At 37.3% G+C, this 19,493-nt stretch overlaps 2 protein-coding genes across 3 annotated transcripts; one reads left to right on the top strand and one right to left on the bottom strand.

Moving 5' to 3' along the window:
* The first annotated feature begins 11,543 nt into the window (after window positions 1–11,543).
* LOC143900287 (transmembrane protein 126) lies at window positions 11,544–13,062 on the top strand. The gene is made up of 4 exons (XM_077411456.1): window positions 11,544–11,948; window positions 12,121–12,292; window positions 12,385–12,513; window positions 12,597–13,062. Exons 1-4 carry the CDS (start codon window positions 11,812–11,814, stop codon window positions 12,837–12,839), a joined length of 681 nt encoding a protein of 226 aa, XP_077267582.1. The 5' UTR covers window positions 11,544–11,811; the 3' UTR covers window positions 12,840–13,062.
* On the bottom strand, window positions 12,991–19,108 carry LOC143900286 (nuclear protein AMMECR1-like). Of its 2 annotated transcripts, XM_077411454.1 has the most exons (5): window positions 18,613–19,102; window positions 17,513–18,173; window positions 16,531–16,641; window positions 16,251–16,456; window positions 12,991–16,144 (listed from the first exon to the last, which is right to left on the bottom strand). In XM_077411454.1, the coding sequence occupies exons 2-5, from the start codon at window positions 17,722–17,724 to the stop codon at window positions 15,978–15,980; spliced, it is 696 nt and encodes a 231-aa protein (XP_077267580.1). In that variant the 5' UTR covers window positions 17,725–18,173; window positions 18,613–19,102; the 3' UTR covers window positions 12,991–15,977. The 2 variants fall into 2 exon arrangements, with proteins under 2 accessions (XP_077267580.1, XP_077267581.1); XM_077411455.1 differs by lacking the exon at window positions 17,513–18,173 and having other exon boundaries at window positions 18,613–19,108.
* Between the last annotated feature and the right edge of the window lie 385 nt (window positions 19,109–19,493).

Here is a 19,493-nt window from a genome sequence, read left to right as displayed (position 1 = left end):
TATCATAAAAATTGTGAATGTGTCAACATACGAACTTGAACTACCAAATGATATTTTAGGATCAGATGCTTTTTAAGCGATACATTTTGGTAGTTTTAATTTTTAGAGAAAATTTCGAAATAAACCATTTTTGTCGCAATTTGTGTTATTTTAAAGCCACATATTTTTAAATTATCTTAAATTAAAATATTAAGTTTTTATATTAAAATATTAAATTTTAATTAAAACAGCATAAAAATAAAGTTAAATTTAAAATTAATAAAATAATTAAATTTTGGTACTTAATGTTTTACCAAATTTAATTCCAGAAATCTTCCAAACTTTCCAATGTTCTGTTAAAAAAGCATTTCTGTATACATAAAAGAAAGAAAAATTGGTCCATATATTTTAGTTCTGCTCAAAATTAATTAAAATATATATTATTATAACGTACATTTACGTATATAGTATAAAAAGCGAATTTCTTTTTTTCCCTTTTCCTTTCGTTTTTATTCTTTTTCAAGTTTGATATTTATAGTCACTTGCCAATCACACGTCGAATCGTACAACACAGAACTATGCCAAAAATTGCGGCGCAGTTCACAATTGGTCCTTTATGTTCTTTCTTCCGTATGTGCATTTCACTTGTTCTCACGGTACAAACATCTAAATTAAAAATCTACATTCAAAAGATTTCACTGTGTTTTCAGTCATTCATTCACGCGAAAAATTCGCTTGTCAAATCATCGAAAGATAAAAATCTCTAACCTTTCCATTTTAGCCAATTAAAAAAAAATCTCTTTTACAAATCTCAAATTTCCCATCGTTTTAATTATCGATTCGTTATACGTTTTTTTTACATTGATTTGAAATATAATATTGTACGTTATCTATTTGAGAGATATAATATTATAAAAATGTTTGAGACCCATTTTTACATTAATTATCATTGACTACATTCTTGATCCGTGATTATAAAAGGTGACTAAAAATGTATTAAAAATAGAACTTTCATAAAAAACTTTTCATTAATTGATTTACAACTCCAATTAATTTTTATCAAAATTTTGCTTGCAATCTATATATTTGTCCCATTTTTAATTATTAAAATTTATTATAAACGATTGCCCCTCACTTTTCGTTAAAACCAAGATCCGGTTGAAAATATTTAACTTCTCGATTCTTACAATCTACGTTTGTGTGTTTCAATATTGCATACGGATTAACTTTACGAAACTTTTTAATTGTTTTTATTCAATAATTACACGCCATGCCTGAGTTTTTCTATAAAAAAAAAAAAAGATTAATCTGAGATTCGTCAAGGAACCTACTAATAATTTGAGCTACCATATAACAATGAGGAAATAAACGTGAATTTGACAGTTATTATCCGGTTATCAAATTGCATACGCAACCGAGTATTCCTCATTTTGTCTTTGAAACAAGATTAACCATTTTAATTATTCCGGCCTTTGAAGACTTTGCTCTGAGCTTGCAGAAAGCAGACAAGCAGATAACCGACGATGTAATCTTGAAATCCTACAATTAATGAATCTCGAGCCTCGAGGTATAATGTACCAATAATGAATCTCACTAACAATAAGTACGAATGATCTTTTTCGAGCAAAAAAGGATTAAAAATTTACATTTTGCTTTTACTTGCGCATCCAGGATACCTAATTAAATTCATGAAAGCGGTCTCTAATCAATTATATCTATACAAAGTGGCTTTATAAGGCAAAAAATTTAAATACGAGACTACAAATAAATAAAAATTATTTAATAAATTTTGGTAATTTTTATTTTAAAATTTAATTATGAAAATAATTTAAATCAAAAATTTTAGTGGAAGAGTACGTGTTACTTAATGCTTTCTTTCTATAATGAAAATCGGATAAAACATCCTATTGATCTGTATGAAAATTGGTGGGTTTATATAGCCTCGAAAGCATTCTGCAATTATTGACGTAAACAGTTCAAACATCTAATTATATCAAACATGATAATTTAGTAGAAGCATTGTGCTCGAGACGGTACTTGATAATAATTGCAATTAACTGTATAGTATAGGCATTATTATACAAATATATTCTTAACGATCTCTAAATATAAAAAGCAAATTCTAAAATTAAAAATGCGTCGCGTAATTGAGTAGTTATAAAATGTAAAACTGGGTCAATGTATAAAAATAGTTAACTTTTCAAATACACACTTTAAATCTTCATTTTTTTCATTAGATCCTCTAGCGACTAAAAGTTTTAAACTCAGCACATGTTTCTGTAATTCCTGCCCACATTGAAAAATAGTTGTACAGATTTTCATCGCATTTCAGGTTATAAAATATTAAATTTAATTTCTTTTTTTTTATTTTTTATAAAAACACCGAAAAAGTTATATAGACCAATCTGTTTCGTCATCCTTTAATCATCACTTACGAGATTGCATGGATGTTTGTACTCTGAGCTCATATTTATTTTTGCGTGAACGCAAAGTTCGGTAAACACACATTTTATCTAGTCTAAATGAAAACATGCCAAACGAAAATCCAATTCTATTGAAACTGTTGACTCCTTTTTAAAAGTATATATTTATAGAAAATGCATTTAATGTTTACCCAAATAAAATCATACTGCGAATAAAATATGTTCGCGCGTTAATTTATTTAATTTCTCGAATAATATATAGATTCACAAATGTTGAAAAAAATGTCAAGCTCTGATAAAAAATTCTTGCGGTCACACGACAGTGACACGGAGTGCTAGCTTTTAATTACGTTAATGAGCAAAGTAGTAGTCGCATAAAATAGTTAAATTACTTTCGCCGCGGTAATAGTTAAATCGACGAACATTAAAAAACCTCACGCAGGTCCGAGCGTTAATAACTTTCGGAACAAATCTCTTGAGATTCTTGCCTCTCGCGTTGAACTAAACTATTCGCTGTTTCTTGTACGAAATAACTTGCGCTCGTGATAAGTATAGCAACAAGCGTCCAGTTTGCCTTGTAGCGATAAATCAAGCATCCTCTGAGAAACTCATTAATTGTTTTTTTTTTCTTTTTCTCCCTGTGACCGGAGGAATAATCCTGAAATTTTAATAACGAGTCCGCCGGCTGATGGGTGTCTCGTGTAATATCGTCCGACGTATTTTCGTTTCTCTCTTCCTTATTCGTTATTCGGAAACACCGACGGGAGACAGGAAACACGATTTCCTGACGCGCGGAAAAAAATTCGGAAAATAATTACAACACAAGCTCTGTCTTAGCGCGTTATCTTAACTTATATTAATTGTACGTGGTTGCAAGGTCAAGAATGCTATTTTTTATCGACACCCAACGCTGTCTCGCACGGCGTATTTTCTCACTTTTACACGTGGGACACGAGTGAGACTATCAATTTTTTTAATTAATCACCAGGAAAATTGCGATAGATTCTCCAGCGAGTGACATTTGAAAAAGCGTTTATATTGAGGAGACACTTTAAATCGGTGATTGAAAAATACGTGTCGCTGTTGTGTAAAATGAAATTACAAGGGGACATTGGAGAACGTATCGTTTCTTCTAATTTGGAAATCAAAATGAAAGAAGAAAAACCGCGATGCGCCGGATTGCAGTAAAACTCGCGCGATAAATCAGCGCGCAGTGGAATGCTTTAAAATCGATCCGACGCTTTCCCTCTCTACGGTTCACTTTAACTCCTTCGTGAACGAAGATGCATCGTATGTACCAACAATCTCGTTATATCCTCGTTAACATGGGATAAAAGACGATTAGCTGAAACGCACGCGTGTATTATCCTCACTCGTGATTGACATTACAATCCGTTTACTATAAAAGTTATAGTACCTTCAATCGAGACGAGGGAAAGAGAGATAGCTCAGATAGCGAATATACAAACAAAATTGCATTAAAAAAATGCTTATTCTGCATTATGCGCATGACACACGTACAACGTGTAGCAAATGTTAAAATATTGTAAATTTATATATAATATTTTTCCAGGGACGCGCGAATGCAGACAGAAGCAGATAAACTCCTATATATTTGTTCAAAAATAAATCGCACAAGAGATGCAATGGTTTTCGCGCACGCCATTTAAAGCGCTATATAATAAAGAGCGAACCGGTTGAAATTGAGTTTCCGTCGGTAGTTTTCACCACAGAATGACAGGACGGTAAAATGCATGTCGGCCAAACATACATGCGACGCCGTTGCTCGCGTTGCAACGCATCGTAGCTCCGTCCCTCCACGGGAATAATTCGATATTTACATATCGAATTACGTCGCGCCCGGAGTTCAGCGCGGAACGACGGCGACGTGCGCCGAAGAAGGTACGTGTTCATGGTGTCGCTCGTCGCTCAAATTCAGCGACGACTCATCGCTGCGACAAGCGACACCATGAAATTGTACCTTTACACGAGCGACAGTCAAAGTCAGCGACATATGAAATCACGTAACTCGTTTGTCGCTGAATATGAGCGACAAGCGACACCATGCATGAATACGTATGTATGTACTACGTAAAAACAACGCGTGCGCGAATTTACAACGCAGGCGACTTGAGCCGCGGCCTGACTCGTAACAGTGACCGAATTTAACATTGTTCGCCGCTATAACTGGACGAATAAACGCAGTATTTTTTTGTAAATGATTCTATCAACTAGTAAACTGCAGTACCCAGGATCTCAGCCCATAACCTGCATATAACATCTGATTTAAATTATAGGTACTTATTACATAACATAAGCGTATACTGGAAGAACAATGTTTAGCTCCAGAGTGAAAAGTATGCATGGGAAAAAACTTTCAAAAAACCCATATTACGTGACAATGCCAGAGATGCAAATACGCACTCTATTTAAACAATATCCACCCCTTAATTGGGGGATCCTTCTTGTAATTTCGAGTTCGTCGAATTCTCAAAAATTCTTTTTACCTCCTCTTATAAAAGAGGAATATGTGGGGTTATCGGGATCGAACTCATGATCCCTAGCACACTAATCTATCACACTCATACCGAGCTACGAGACATCCCCCCGAATAGACGCGGTCAAAGGTAAATATTAACACGTACTTAAACATTTTTATGACATAAAATAGTTTTAAAACATTCATAGCAGCGATTAACGCTCTGAATAGTATATATGTCGCGAAAGATTCAAGCAAATATGTATGCATATCCGTTCGTATAAGATTCTTTGTACGCAACGTGCGCTTATAAATTAGCAAGTAAAACTCTCTCCGTCACATTTAATGTAATCTGGAAATATTACATTTTATATCTCCTTGCATTTAACTCGCTGGAGATTATCGAGAAGTCGCGCTAATTCGCGTAAAGTTCACAGTTGAAACCGCTCGTTCAACGAAGAGAAAATGTTGTCGTGCGTATATACGCATGTATAATTGATAGTAATAAACAATTCTATAAATTACATAATTAATAGCACACAATCAATTCTACAATAATAATGTATTTTGGAATAATCATTTTCTCGTTATCACGCTACAGTCGCGGAACTAATATTGTGTTGAGCATGGACGGGGATGTGAAATAAACACGCAACTTGTTTCTCGGGGTTTCGTGTATCTAACGCGAAACTGCGAGTAAAAAAAAAAAAAAAAGAAAACGCGACAAAGAAGTAGATATGCTGCTTGCGTTGCCTGAATTACTTGATCATTTGATTAGCGTAATTAGATAACATCTCACCCTTCGCATACCCTGTCGCGTTCATTATCATATAATTATGGCGTAATTAATAACGCATCGTATGGAGAAGCAAGCAGTGCTGCAGGCCGAGCTGCAGGCAATGGTTTCTGCGGGTATAGGATATTACAATGGTCCAGCGAATCAATCGTGGCGTGGTAATCGTCGCTATGCTATTATCATTTGTTCAGACATAGTGCACCGATATTTACGTGTAGCTACACATAAATTTAATTAGATAACCCCTTTAATCAAATATAAATGAAATTTTATCAGTTTAATTCTATAAGATTTGAATCTCAGTCGAGTTTCTGATGTCGTAAAATAAGAGTAAAATTGAGTAGATAAACGAGAAGCTAAGGAATAAACTTAAAGATAGGGTTAAAAACGAGAGGGTTAAGACTTACATTAAAGTATCTAAAAAATATCAGTTATAAACGCGCGAGAGCAAAGTGGAAATTGTTAATAGTGCCATAAATAGAGGCGCGATAAAGTCTCGAAGTAGGTATAAAATTGTTAAAAATATTCCCCGCATATTTAAGCCTTAAAATATTTTTTGGCGTTAGTAAATATTGCAAAGAAATTTGGAGTGTTTCAGTGTACGGACGGGAGTGAGTGACAAGAATTCAGAAGACATCACAGAATGACGGAGGGACTTGGAAACGTGCCGGAACAAGAATTAAAGGTATTCCAGGACATATTAATATGTTCTGGAAGTACGGTGGACTTATACGTCGTGGAAGAATGTCAAAACGTGCTTAGAGATGTCGCAGGCAAAGTGCGGACAATCGTCAGATACGATTCCAGCAAAGTTCATTTTCGTATATTCATTTCCGCGCGACGCGTTTCGTAAAAGTTTAACATTTTGCATAAGCAACGAGGGAGCGCCCTTGCGCTTGTTGCGAGCGGACATCACAACGCGGACAAGCAAATATTCCTCGGCTTCCTGACAGTATTCAACCGCCTTAACTGTTTGAAGTGCATCCAAGTGCCCGGGGGAACTTTCTTCATTCTCGTCGCGACGGCGCGGCGCAGCGTCGTATTCGCGGCAGGTGGTTACTTCAACTTTGACTTATGATTCAAAAATTCATCCGCCCAACTTGCTGTAACCCTATGCAATTTAAATGAGACACGAAGAGGCGTGAATTTAAATTCATATTTGACTGCCGTCGTCGCTTGCGCGAGTGCCGCAAAGAGAGTATATCTTTTCACTGAGATTTTTCCAAAGATGCGTGCCGACTGTCGGAATTTCGTAACGACCAGCCGTCGGAGCCATTTGTTGCCACATGATTCCGGACCAAATTTTATACACGCACGTATCTATTATTTAAAAAAAGCAGTATTTAAAAAAAAAGAAATTACTTATTAAGTCATCATTTAAAATTTTAAATTCACTGGTCTAAACATCCACGAAGTAAATATGGAGAGCTTGAAAACGGATATATTTTTAAGGATCTGAAATTTGCTCTAGGAACATTTAAATCGTGCTCATTTATACCACTAATCTAAATATTTGACATGCATTTCGAGCTCGAAATACATACAGTATAATTATTCGGATGCGAGGGTTAAATTAATAGGCATACAAATAATCGACCGATGGAATCTCAAGCAAGTGCCTGAGTATTTTATATATAGAATCGCGATCACGAGCGTCAGTATCCACTCGAACGCCTCCGCTACTAATGTCTGAATAAATATATCTGTCGCGGTAATGGCAATTAATCGATCTTCACGGACGATGTCGAAAGTGCTTCAGATCTGAACAGAACGGATAGAGTGACGAATACCATCGGTGCTCATCTTCGTCTCGAATTACACATAAAGGCTTGTGGCTTAAAATATTCAAATTCTCTTATCAACGCCTTATTTTGTAAAACAATTCTTTTTAATGTACATTGCGTCTTGCTTTTACGACATCATTTTCTCTTATAGAGTAAATGCAAATTTGGGGGAAAAGTGACGCTCGTTTTCGCGAGGCACAGCGAAATTTCGTTTCGTAATATGGAAAAAACCGGCGACGAGGATAACAAAATTAAGTAGTGCAATGCAATTGTATGTCAAGTAATATATAATTGTATATTTGAAAAACGTAAAGGAATGATGATACACGCGAAGTAAAAGCGCAGTAAAAGTTGTGGCAAAACCGTCGCGCTGTTACGGCATTTGACGCGGAAGCGTTCAAACTTCGTTGCATTGCAGCATCGTTACGTTATCAACATGAAAATTCGCGTTCTAGTAATAAATTTATTTTGCTTGCCAAAAGCTAATCCCGCGCCTACATGGAAATTAACGAGTAAATAACACTATCACAACACGAAATCATAACGTTCGGTTTACAGTTTACATTGTTAAATAATATATTGAATTAATTGTTGAATCGAATATTCGGAATACATTGAATCGAATATTGATAATTTAAATGAAATTAAATATTGTTCGTAGATGAAATTGCTAGTTAACTTGCGTCGTTTGTTGCGGAACATGTCGACCGTCGACCAGGACATAACGAGATAAAAATCGATCCAGCCAAAGTAAGTATTTTGCCAAACTTTTACAATTGTTTCATATTTATTTCCAAATGTCCGCAAATAAATGAATGTTTTCGTATCAGCGTCGTTACCGTTCGCGCTTTTCCAATAACCCGCGGATTTCCGCGTGCAAAATTCCGACGCGCATTTCGCTTGAAATTGATGCCTATTGCAGAGATCACGAAACTCGAGAAACAGTCGAAAGAGGACGAGAGAGGGACGGAAGAGAGAAGGGGAGCGGAATTTAACGTCCCCATCGAAAGGGTCGATTCGTCGAAAGGGGCGACGCGCTGATAACACGACCGTTGAATGAATACGACGGACAGGGCGGGCGCATCGCGCCCTCCACGCGATCGCCCCTTTATCGTACATTATACAAACTTTGCTCGTCGCCGCCGCCGCCGCCGCCGCCGCGGCCACCACCGCCGCCCGCCGCCACCGCACCTAATCACCGAGTGATAAAACACACCGCAACGAACGCAGAATGGCCGCGCGGCGTTTCTCGCCCCCGCGTTGCACCATACATGCGGCCATAAACGTCCGCTCGATACGCGCGGAGAATGCGTCAACGCGTTTACATTTCGTTGATGAAAGGCTTTTGCAGCGCCGAGCACACTCTGACGCTCGACCGATTTGTCGCAAGTTTCCGCGAAGGCATTCGAACGTAATCGGATACACGTGGACTGATCCTATACGCCAAACATGTGGGATGAGATGATTAATCGTCTTTTATACTATTTATACGAAAGATACATCCCGGAAAAAAAGATCTTTCTTTTTCCTTCCGGTTTATCCATGTCTTTAAATTTGATAAAAGACATATATTTCTGTGGGTACGTTATAAAACATTGATCTCGAGTAAATCGTCCAATAATTGTAAGTTTCATATATACCTACTTCTAATTAACGTAGTTTTTCGCGCAACAAGTTTGCAGTTGAGTAGCAGTTCTCAAGAAGGCGGTGGGATATTTATGAACTTGATGCAAAAAAAGTAAAAATTAATATTTGTAAGTAATTTAATCATTCTGTCAAGAGAAGTCAAATAATTTGTTTTCCTTAATGTTTTTTATTTTCTTTCATTTTATATTTTGACTTCATATAATTCTATTAAATGTTTAATAGAAAGATGTTTCGCAGCCAGTAAAAAGTCGTAAAAATCATTGTTAACATGTGACAAATAAAATTGGATATATGCAAAGTTATATGCAGCGATAACTGTCATTTTGTTGCTGTCCAGAATAAAGATATATATACGCGTACATCATTTTTAATATATAAACATAGTTTATGATATTAAATTATGTTATGTTTGATGGAGCAGAGCAAGTATAAAAATTTAAAGGTTCTTTCCTTTCATCTCTTTATGTATCTCAACGTTATTAGATGATTTTTGGAGTTTCAACAAAATTTTGATATCTCGCCACGTGGAACCGCGGGCTTTATCTGTATACAGGGATTTATGCCTTTGTATATATAAGGCACACATCACGTTACAAAGGACATGTCCGTCGACAGCACACGCGTGCGACTGTGGAGGCCGCATCTTGTTACCAATTCACATGACATAATGTTTCACAGCAAATTCGAGTTCGGCATCGCATGCGTAATTCGTCGCGACAAAATCGTACTCGAGATTCAAAGCTAACTCGACACGGGCCTCATCGTGCGTGGACGTTTGCAGCAATGCGCTCGCGACTGTATCTGTTGGGCGTGTAATCTTAACACATCTCATGATTTTACAATCTCATAATTACCCACTCGTGGCTCAGGCAATTACACACAAAAAACGTCAAAAAACATAAACAATGTTTCTTAAAGATAAAACTTTTGATAGATCTTTTCCCTTATTAAATGGTCGAATACAATGTGTGAGTTTCAAGCAATTTAAATAAAGGAAGTTTTGCATTAATCAAACTTGTAAATAACGAGATAGAAAATTTATCATAAAAAAATGTGTTAAGCGCAAGTAAACTTTTAATTCGAGGTTCAGTCAACAAAATACTTGAGAATTTAATTTGCAATGATTTATATAGCTTGGCTTGAAACTCTGCGATGCGTGACGAAAAGTAAAATCCAATAAATTTGACAAAAAAAACAAAAATATAAAAAAATATTGAAATTAATGTCTATCCCTAATTAAAAATTCTAAAATTCCATTCAAAACGTATTTCGACAAAAATAGAGTATATATGTAGACTTAGCAAAATCGATAACAATAAACGTGTAGCTGAAATACTCATGCAAGTGCTTCCTAATTGTGACACAGAGAACAACGTTATCACTAAATGGTACAAATAAATCATTCAATAATGATATTACCAACTGTAGTACCATTAGCTCGAGAGATAGCTTCCCAGGTAATACATGTTGCTTTCATTATTCGTTATATATTTGAACGTATGTAACGAATGAGCGTTTGTAAGACATTTTGGAAACGTTTCTAAACGATAAGTACGTATTCCCTGGTTATTATAATCGTCATCATATTGTCATAACTTTTTCGTTCTCCTCTCTTTCGGACTATTATATGTATACATGCATCGTTTTCTTCTAAAAACTAAATGTCAGTTATAAGCGGTTATATAAAACCGCTTTATACCTATAACTTATAGAATTTGCAACTAAATCCGCGACAGAATAGTGCAAATGTATATAATCGTGCAATACTGAAATTATATATGTTTGAAGTTAGATAATTGTCAGTTAAACATATTAATAATAAAATGAAAAAGTTTCTATTATTATACTATATTGTGCATAACAGGTTTCTTTAATACATACTATTCTTTATTCTTAATTAGCGCAACTTTCTGATATAATTACTTTCATACAGACTAGAATAATATTTTATAAAATAATTTTGTCTGTAACACGTACGCTATTTGTAATTTCTATTTTTATTAAAATAACATACATTTTTAATATATATAAATACTTGACTTTTTGTAATTACAGACTAGTTTGTTATGAAATATAATTATATAAGTGAAAAAAATAAGTCCAAATAATATAACGATCTTCTCATTTATTGGATAATAACCCAGGCAGCACACAGCGTTACGTGTTACGTGATTTTTAATGAGTTTTTTGGTCATTCGAAGTCGATCGTTACGATGACGATATTTAAAGACGTTAAAAAGACGTGATATTTTTGGCCTTTTAGTTGGACGTTTTAATGACGTTTTAATAACGTCTTAATAACGTAGAGGATTGTGAAAATCAAAATTTTTTATATGCAAAATTGTAATTAACTAAGAAACGATATTTGTTATAAAATACACACATTTTATAACATAGGCAAAATTATCCATTTTCTTTTACTTTTGTTTTGTTTGATAAATTAATTACTGATTAAGTTGATTCGTTTACGAGCGAACAAATCTATTGCGTAACTCTTACGTTATAACGCGTAGTGTGTAGTATAAATATATATAAGTCTGTGGTGTGTAGTGTAGTGCGGAGTGTGCGGATACTGCGACTGCGGATAACCAAAGTTCAAAGTTGTGACTTGTGCTTGTGCCACTTGTGCTGAGCACGTGTTGCCGCGCGTCAGTATCGCCAAGTCCTGAAAGATCATAAAAAAAAAATAAAAAAAAATAAAAAATGGATATATCGCGGTCATCGCAATACATAATCCGTGATGCACAGCAGCAGGATACATTGAAAAATACTGTGCCGAGATACGAGACTATAGCGGAACAGTATCGTATCATCAGGAGTTGGAGACCACGCAGCGACGTGTAACATAACCCCATTACGTTACTCTCTATTTAAAAGCCGTGCCACTCGGCAACGCACACCCCGGCGTACGCGTTCGCGCGAACGCTTCGGACGATTCTATTTTGTCGCTCGTAAAATTTCCCTTACAAAAAATGACATGACGCCCGATAAAAAATGGTAAATTTCATCTAGATGGCCGTTGACAACCGGACGCGCTATCCTGGTCAGCGTGGCGTCGCTCACCGGTGTGTACATTAATTATCGGTTCAGGGCGAAGCTAAAGCTCCGGGATTACGGGGCTCTCCCTACGATGCTAGGTCTCGCGATAACGCCGGCTATAGCGACAGGTCTCTCTCATACAGAGGTATTGGCGAATGAGAACCAATTGAGTTGGATTGAGTTTGATCGAGCAATCCGAACGAGAAGATAATACAAAGTACTATGCATATTTTTCAGTTTATCCTGAACAAACTGTTGTCATTAGAAATATCTTGTCCTTTGTGCTTGGAAACTAGATCTGCCTTGGCGCAAACTTGTACCGGGCTGTTTCTGCCACTGATAATGGCACCGGTTGCAAACTTCCAAGTAAGAACTTGACTTTTTTTTCACGTTACTGTCACGTTCTTTCCAATCTGTTTATTACGCTACTCATCATACTGGACTCGTAGATCGCCGCTGGCAGTGGAGTATACAATGTGCCGCACATAACCGACGTAAGAAAAACATTCGGCACTATCCTGTCAGCCTATCAGCCGTTGTTCCCCAAAATTGCAATGATTTTCGTTTTTCAAGCACTGCTAGCTGGTTTTATAACGTATTTAGAAATCAGATCTTTCCTTCGCATTATAGATATACAGTATCTAATGCAAGAAGAAAAGAAGCAAAAGTTGAAACAAAAAGATGTTTTTTAAGTTTTGTGTACAATATCGTTGTATATAACTATAGCAAAATATATATAAAATTGAAGAAATAATCATCGCGACGCAGATTTTACTCCATTTTATATTAGATCAGTGTTTAATAATATTGTAAGGACAACGAAAGGATCGTAGTACGTATATATATTTCATAGAATATAAAATGTATTTTTATTTTATCATTGACATAATATTATAAGATGTCTATTTATAATCATTCACTGATATTCTTGTTTTTATTAAGACAACTATGCGTCTCGTACACATATCTACTTCCTTTTCTCGAAATTAATCCAATATCTAGGCACCATATGATTTGTTACAGTAATAAACGCTTTCCAACTGTTTAAAAAGATTGCTGCTTTTCAAATATTGATGATACATACGACTTTTCTGATTCAAGAGAATTTTCCCATACAATGTTGACTCTTCCGCTTTATTTAATATAAAGTTTAACTTATACAATATCGAGTCAAACGTATGTATTGTTTCATATTGTTAAATGTAATACGAATTTACTTATAGGCTCAAGTAAAGTAGCAAATTCGATATTTTCGATTACTCCGATTAGATACATATTTCATCATGGAAATCTGTAAATATTTGACATAGACTTCCAATATTTAATAGACGAGAATTACGATCGAAGTCAAATTACGCTTATCCCTCTATTATGTTAAACGGACTACTTGAACATCATATTATTAAATTTGGGAACTTCTTGAATTTCTACCTCAGCTTGTATTCGCAAACGAAAATGTAGCATCTCTATTTTACATGCCTATGTTAAATTTTCTAGATATTTTAATCGAAAAAAAAAGGAATCTTTTCGTATGATTTGGTTTCAAAAGTCAATTTGGGCACAGGTGACCGCAGTTTTGATTTGCCAACTACTCTAGAGTTAAGTATATTACTGGCAGTTTACTGGACGCGTTATACAGGGGCCCGAGTAGCAAGGAGATCCCAGGAACTATGTGTATGCGATAAGAATATATAAAAGATACCACCAGATGCGAACGCATCAATTCAACCAAAGTACAACAATGTGATCTGTTTACTCTCTTTCGGTAGGAGTAGGATTTGTATAATACCTACAGCAATGATTATGTTGGCAGTGAATGAACTCAGCTATCATATAGCCGTGGAATCTAAGAAGCAAGACAGTTTAATATAAAATATGCCTAAACTTCTATTTATATGTGACAATGTTGTTAAACATACCGCGCATTTAAGGTACACTGACAGAGATTTTCCGGTATATCGTTTCCTGTGCCATTTCATCAAATGCACGTAATTCGTAACCCAATTGCATACATCTACAGCACATACAACTGCATTTTTGCTCTTTTCCATATTATCTTTATCTACTTTTAAGTGGGAAAAGATTTTATCTGATGTCATTATAATGAATGAGTCATTACCATGATTTGCACAGCAATCAACGTCACAATGAGATCGTCATTTTTGTTTTAATGTCTTAAATCTATATATTGTGTCTATATATTGTATCTAATATTTTTTTTATTAGTTGTGGTATAGTCCATTGCTTATTTACAGTAGAGGTTCCATTCTAAAATTCATCTACCGATGTAAATTAAAACAAATCATGATGGTTTTTATTAGATATTGTGACAAATTTGCATCAAGATAGAAATTTAAAATTTCAGAAATTTAAAAATAATCAAACAATAATTTTATTAAAGTAAATTATTATTGTTAGTAGCGAGAATCCTTTGCTGTAATAAAACTTTGGACCGTAATCTAAACTTGCCTCAAACTTCATTGTAGGAATGGTATAAATATGCGACACATTAAAAATTTACAAAATATCTTCATGTCACTTTTGTGTTTCATTGTACAACAATCTGCGTATATTAATGAAAACAGATAAGAGAGAAATCAATATTCATAAATAAATCGCAGTACAAGACGACACATAACAATTTAAGAAAACAATATTTATACCATTGATGCAAAGAAATTCTGTTCAAATGTTACAGTGTTATTACGTGTCAGATATTACGCAAATATGAATAATTAACGATTATATTAGATCTTAAAAAGAAAATAATAATTTTATCCGTTCTACATGACAATGCATTCATACTTTACAGAATGCCTCAATTAAATTTTTTCTCGACTGTTAAGAAAATCAAAGTATTTCGTTGCTCGCATACATTTGTTCGCTGATAATTTTTATCTGCTTTCACGAGCAACGTCAACAGGCGACCATGACGAATTTGTGCATTATCGAATGTGGATGGACTAATATAGTCACAATTAATTATACAGACAGTATTACGTATTCGAAAATTCTTCGCGTCCCTCCTTTCACAGATACTAATAAGTGTCTAATGTCCTAGCATGATGGCATAATGGCAAAGCTAATCGTATAGTATTTACATTTTATCATAACTATGGCTAGTCAAATGTTCGACAGCAAACTGAACTTGCATTGTTACTCGCAAATAGATTATTTTTGTTTTTAGTTCAAATTTAACAATCATAAAATTGTACAATACGAGAACAAGAGTCTATCATATACAAATGTCTCTATGCCGATATTATTTATACTTACAACAAACGTTTTGGAAGAACATTGCCACCATACTCAAGATTGTATTTTTCCGCATTTCTTTTCGCAGACGAATAAATCGCACAAGAACCGATAATGAAAGAGAAAGAGAGAAAAAATAGAGACAATAAATGCTTGCTGAATCAAAATATATAATAGGCACCAATTCAAGCAGTAGAAGATAGTACATAAGAGCCGCCTTTAATATTATATTCTTTTATGCATTTAATTCATTTCTCTGCATTACAAAAGTTTGTAAAGAATAACGATACAACGTACTGAAGGATGCGGTACGCATAATTCCATCAGAACGGTGGATAGTTTTGCATAGGTACCACAACCGGAGGAATCGGTGGCAGCGGAAGTGTGTGTACGAATGTGGGGTGATTCGGCTGAACCATAACTAACGTATGTTGTTGATTGGCCATGAAAGAGTTGTATTGAGTGGTACTGTATCGTGGATACGGCGCGTTAACTGTGTCCGAGATATTTTTGTAACAAAACGTGCCTGGCGTTTGGCAAGGTAGGGGCCCCTGGATAGGACCCCAAGCCAGCTGCTAGCATCGTCGGTTATGCCAATGTGTCATGTAGTCTTGATAGCTTACGGTAATCTTCTCGCTCTGGTATCGCGTCAGCTTCACACTGCGTCTAATATCCGGTGTAACTAAGCCCTTGTAGCCACCCTTATGTAATAGCGAGTCTATGGTTTGTATCTGGTCCCAACCTATTTAAAAAAATAATATTGATTTAACGGACGAAAGCACACATTTAAGAAACATGACGAACAACGAACAGCTCTCCAACGATCCACAGCGAACATACATATTTACCTTGTTCAGTCGCAACGTCAGGTAAGTAAGTAGCAGTTCTCTTGTTGCCTTTTTCATTATGGAATTCTATGCGAATCCCATGGACTCCTATCTCCCAATCTAAGTAGTCCACGCCGTCTTCAAAATGCCGCAATATAGAAACGCTTACGTGTAAACGTGGAAGTTCCTCTCGTGTTATAGGATTGAACCGTGAATCCTTGAAAGCACTACGAAACACAATCGGTCATTTAAAAGCGTAATCCAAAATTCTGGCCTGGTCGATTTAGAGAATACATGTTACCTGGTAGTAGCATATTCCCTAAGTCCCGCATGTAATTGCATGGCATTGAACGTACCAATACAGCCGCGTAGTCGCATATCCTTTCCGATAGTCCACGTTACAAACAAGGGACTGGAAAGACACGGAGAAGATGCGTCAACGAGATCACAGGCCTCAAACCGAACGTTATTTCATTTTTATAAGAGAGCCTGTGCTATAAACTAACTTGTCAACAATTTTAATTACGCAAGTACAGATAAGTGTTAAATAAGCAGGCTCTTCTTAAATCAATAAAGGTGTTTATATCATCTCTACGGTAAACAGTTTGCGTAAACGTTAAAATGCATTGCACTAATGATCAATAATCGTCTTCTAACCAAGAAGAGTAAAATAGAGCAGGAGTGAAACATAGGGGAATCGTGATATCAATCTCTGTCGAAGATCTTATTGCAAGGGAGCTGGGAAACGTAAAGGAAAACAAATTCTAAAAACGTTTATATGTCAATAAATTATTCAGAAGCAAAAAGCTGGTATCTCGCGGAATAACCTCGGTGGAAAGTCAGCAGCACGAGAACTAGACGGAGCAGAAGGTTCCGAAAATATAAGATGTGTCCTTCAGAAGAGGGAGACGCATGCCGAGTACCGACGACACCGACGTTCTCGTCGTCTTTCCTCCCTGCCCCCCTCCCCCCGCTCCTCTATTCCGCGACAACGATAGTTGAAGACAAAAGCAGTGGCGATTTCAACAAAGAGACGCACTGGCGTGGGTGGTGGGAGAAAAAGGAGAGCGATGGAGAGAAAAAAAAGGTGCCACGATGCAGGGGAGGTGGGGCAGGGAGGTGGAGCGACGAAGGCGCGCGTGAGAGAGAAAGATACGACGGCACGACGGCACGCGACGCATAGTCGGGGACAGGGAGGAAGGGATAGGTACGTTGGACGCTGAGCGCCGAGGTGACTGTTGCGACTAGCTCAGTTAGCTCGGTACGACGTCTCCAACACTCACAATGCTTCGTTGCTGAAGTTGGGCGGTTTTGGTGGGTCGAGTTGGTGGAGCTGGCAGTAGAGGACGTCGAAGCAGTAGAAGCCCATCTCGGGCTGAACGATCGGCGTATTACGTATACGCGTGCCGTTCGACAGCATCGCTGTGCCGTTGCGTGGTACGCTCGCGGAATTGTTGAGCTTCTGCTTTTTCGTACCGCAACAGCCGGCAGCCATGTTAACGTCTCAACCGCCGCCGTCGACCACTGCGACCCGCACTGCGGACACGAACGGTCTGCGACCCGTATACGTCTCAACACTCGTCCGACCGTCGCGGCCGCCGCCGTCGTCGTCCTCGTCGCTGCCGCCGTTGCCGTTGTCCTCCTCTTCGTTGCCGTAGCGTGCCGTGTCGCGCGCGCGCCCCGCCAGATGGCGCGGCGCGCGCTAAAACAGCTGTTTCATCACCCGCCATTTTCGCCGTCCCGTCTTTCCGTCGTCCTTTTCGCGCCTCCAGGCCTCCAACCTCCAATACGATCGACCGGCGTCGGTGCGACATTCGTTTATTCGCTCATCCGCGAGGCGCGAGACGCCCTTGTGTAAGAATTTATTTATCGCGCCTTCTCCTCTCCAGAGAGAAAAACTCAAGTTTTAAAGTTTCGCGAACTTGACGTTTTAAAATCCGGAAACTAGCAGGAATATGAAAAAAAATTAGACGATTCTCAAATGGAGTAACAATTTCGAATTGTTTTAAGTTTTAATAACAAATAATAAGATAAAATAATCACATGTAATAAATGAAATAGAAAACTTGATTTTTGAAATATAGTATACATATTCGTACAAATACGTATAGTTTATTGCAAATTCCATAAATCAGAAAAATATTTTCCGGTTATTATTCGAAATAATTCTAGATACAAAATCTACTCATAATAGTATTGATTGCTATAAAATAATTTATCTACTTTTAACTGTTTAAAAATATGCACGGAGAAAACGATCGGTATCTTCCATCGGTTTTAATCCAGCGAATTTAATCTTGCGAATTTATAGGAGACCAGCGTTCTGAGCAAGTGAAAACGACAAGCTCGCGCGAGCGAATCCATACGCCGCGCGATCACTTACCGCGACAGCTGCGAGGAGACGTCGATCCCATCACGCATCCCCATTCCCCAGTCGCGTTTACGAGGGTGGAAGCGACGGTACCGCGCAACTACGCCGCACATGGAGCGTAGCGAGCCGGCGTGAAAGAACGCGAACGAACTACGCCGTTGTTGGAAAACGACGCGCAATGAGACGCGCGATCCCTCACGGCTTCGCGATTTCTCGCGCGAGACGAGATAAACTCATCGGGGGGGGGGGGAGAGAGAAAAACGTATACACCGACCACCGATCGTCGAGATCTCATCCGGGAACGCGCAATATGTCGACGCCCGTGGCGAACAAGAGACCGCGGCGGTCAAAGGGGATTCACTGTCAATTTCCCGGTACGTAACTGCAGAGACGACGTGGTCGCCCTGTCCGCCCCTCGTCTACCGCGGCTGATATACGCGCGTCTGACGCGACGCGGCTCCGTGCTCCGATCAGTCTGAAGCAGTTCGACTACTCCGACTGTGCGACGTGCGTCGCGACGCCGGTCGCGTCGCACTCGCGCGCGCGATACTATGGCGCCATCTCACAGACGTTCATTCCATTGCACAATAAAAAAAAAAAATATATATATATATATATATAAATGCAAGAGAGCGAGAAAGAGAGAGAGAGAGAGAGAGAGAGAGAGAGAGAGAGAGAGAGAGAGAGAGAGAGAGAGACTTTGCAACATATAAATAGAATAATGTAATATAAAGCCCACTTTTAGACATCTTTTAGATTTTAGACGATTCTATCCTGAAATCGAAACCTTATCGCGTCATCAAAGCACCATTTGCGTGCAACTTATTTCGTATAGTTATATTTCGAAAACCTACCGTGTTTAGAATAAAAAATAATAACTTAAGTTCAAGTAA

Source organism: Temnothorax americanus, unplaced genomic scaffold (assembly GCF_048541705.1).
Source record: "Temnothorax americanus isolate GAGA-0224 unplaced genomic scaffold, ASM4854170v1 Scaffold3, whole genome shotgun sequence".
NCBI lineage: Eukaryota > Metazoa > Arthropoda > Insecta > Hymenoptera > Formicidae > Temnothorax > Temnothorax americanus.
This window is presented reverse-complemented; position numbering and strand designations above follow the sequence as displayed.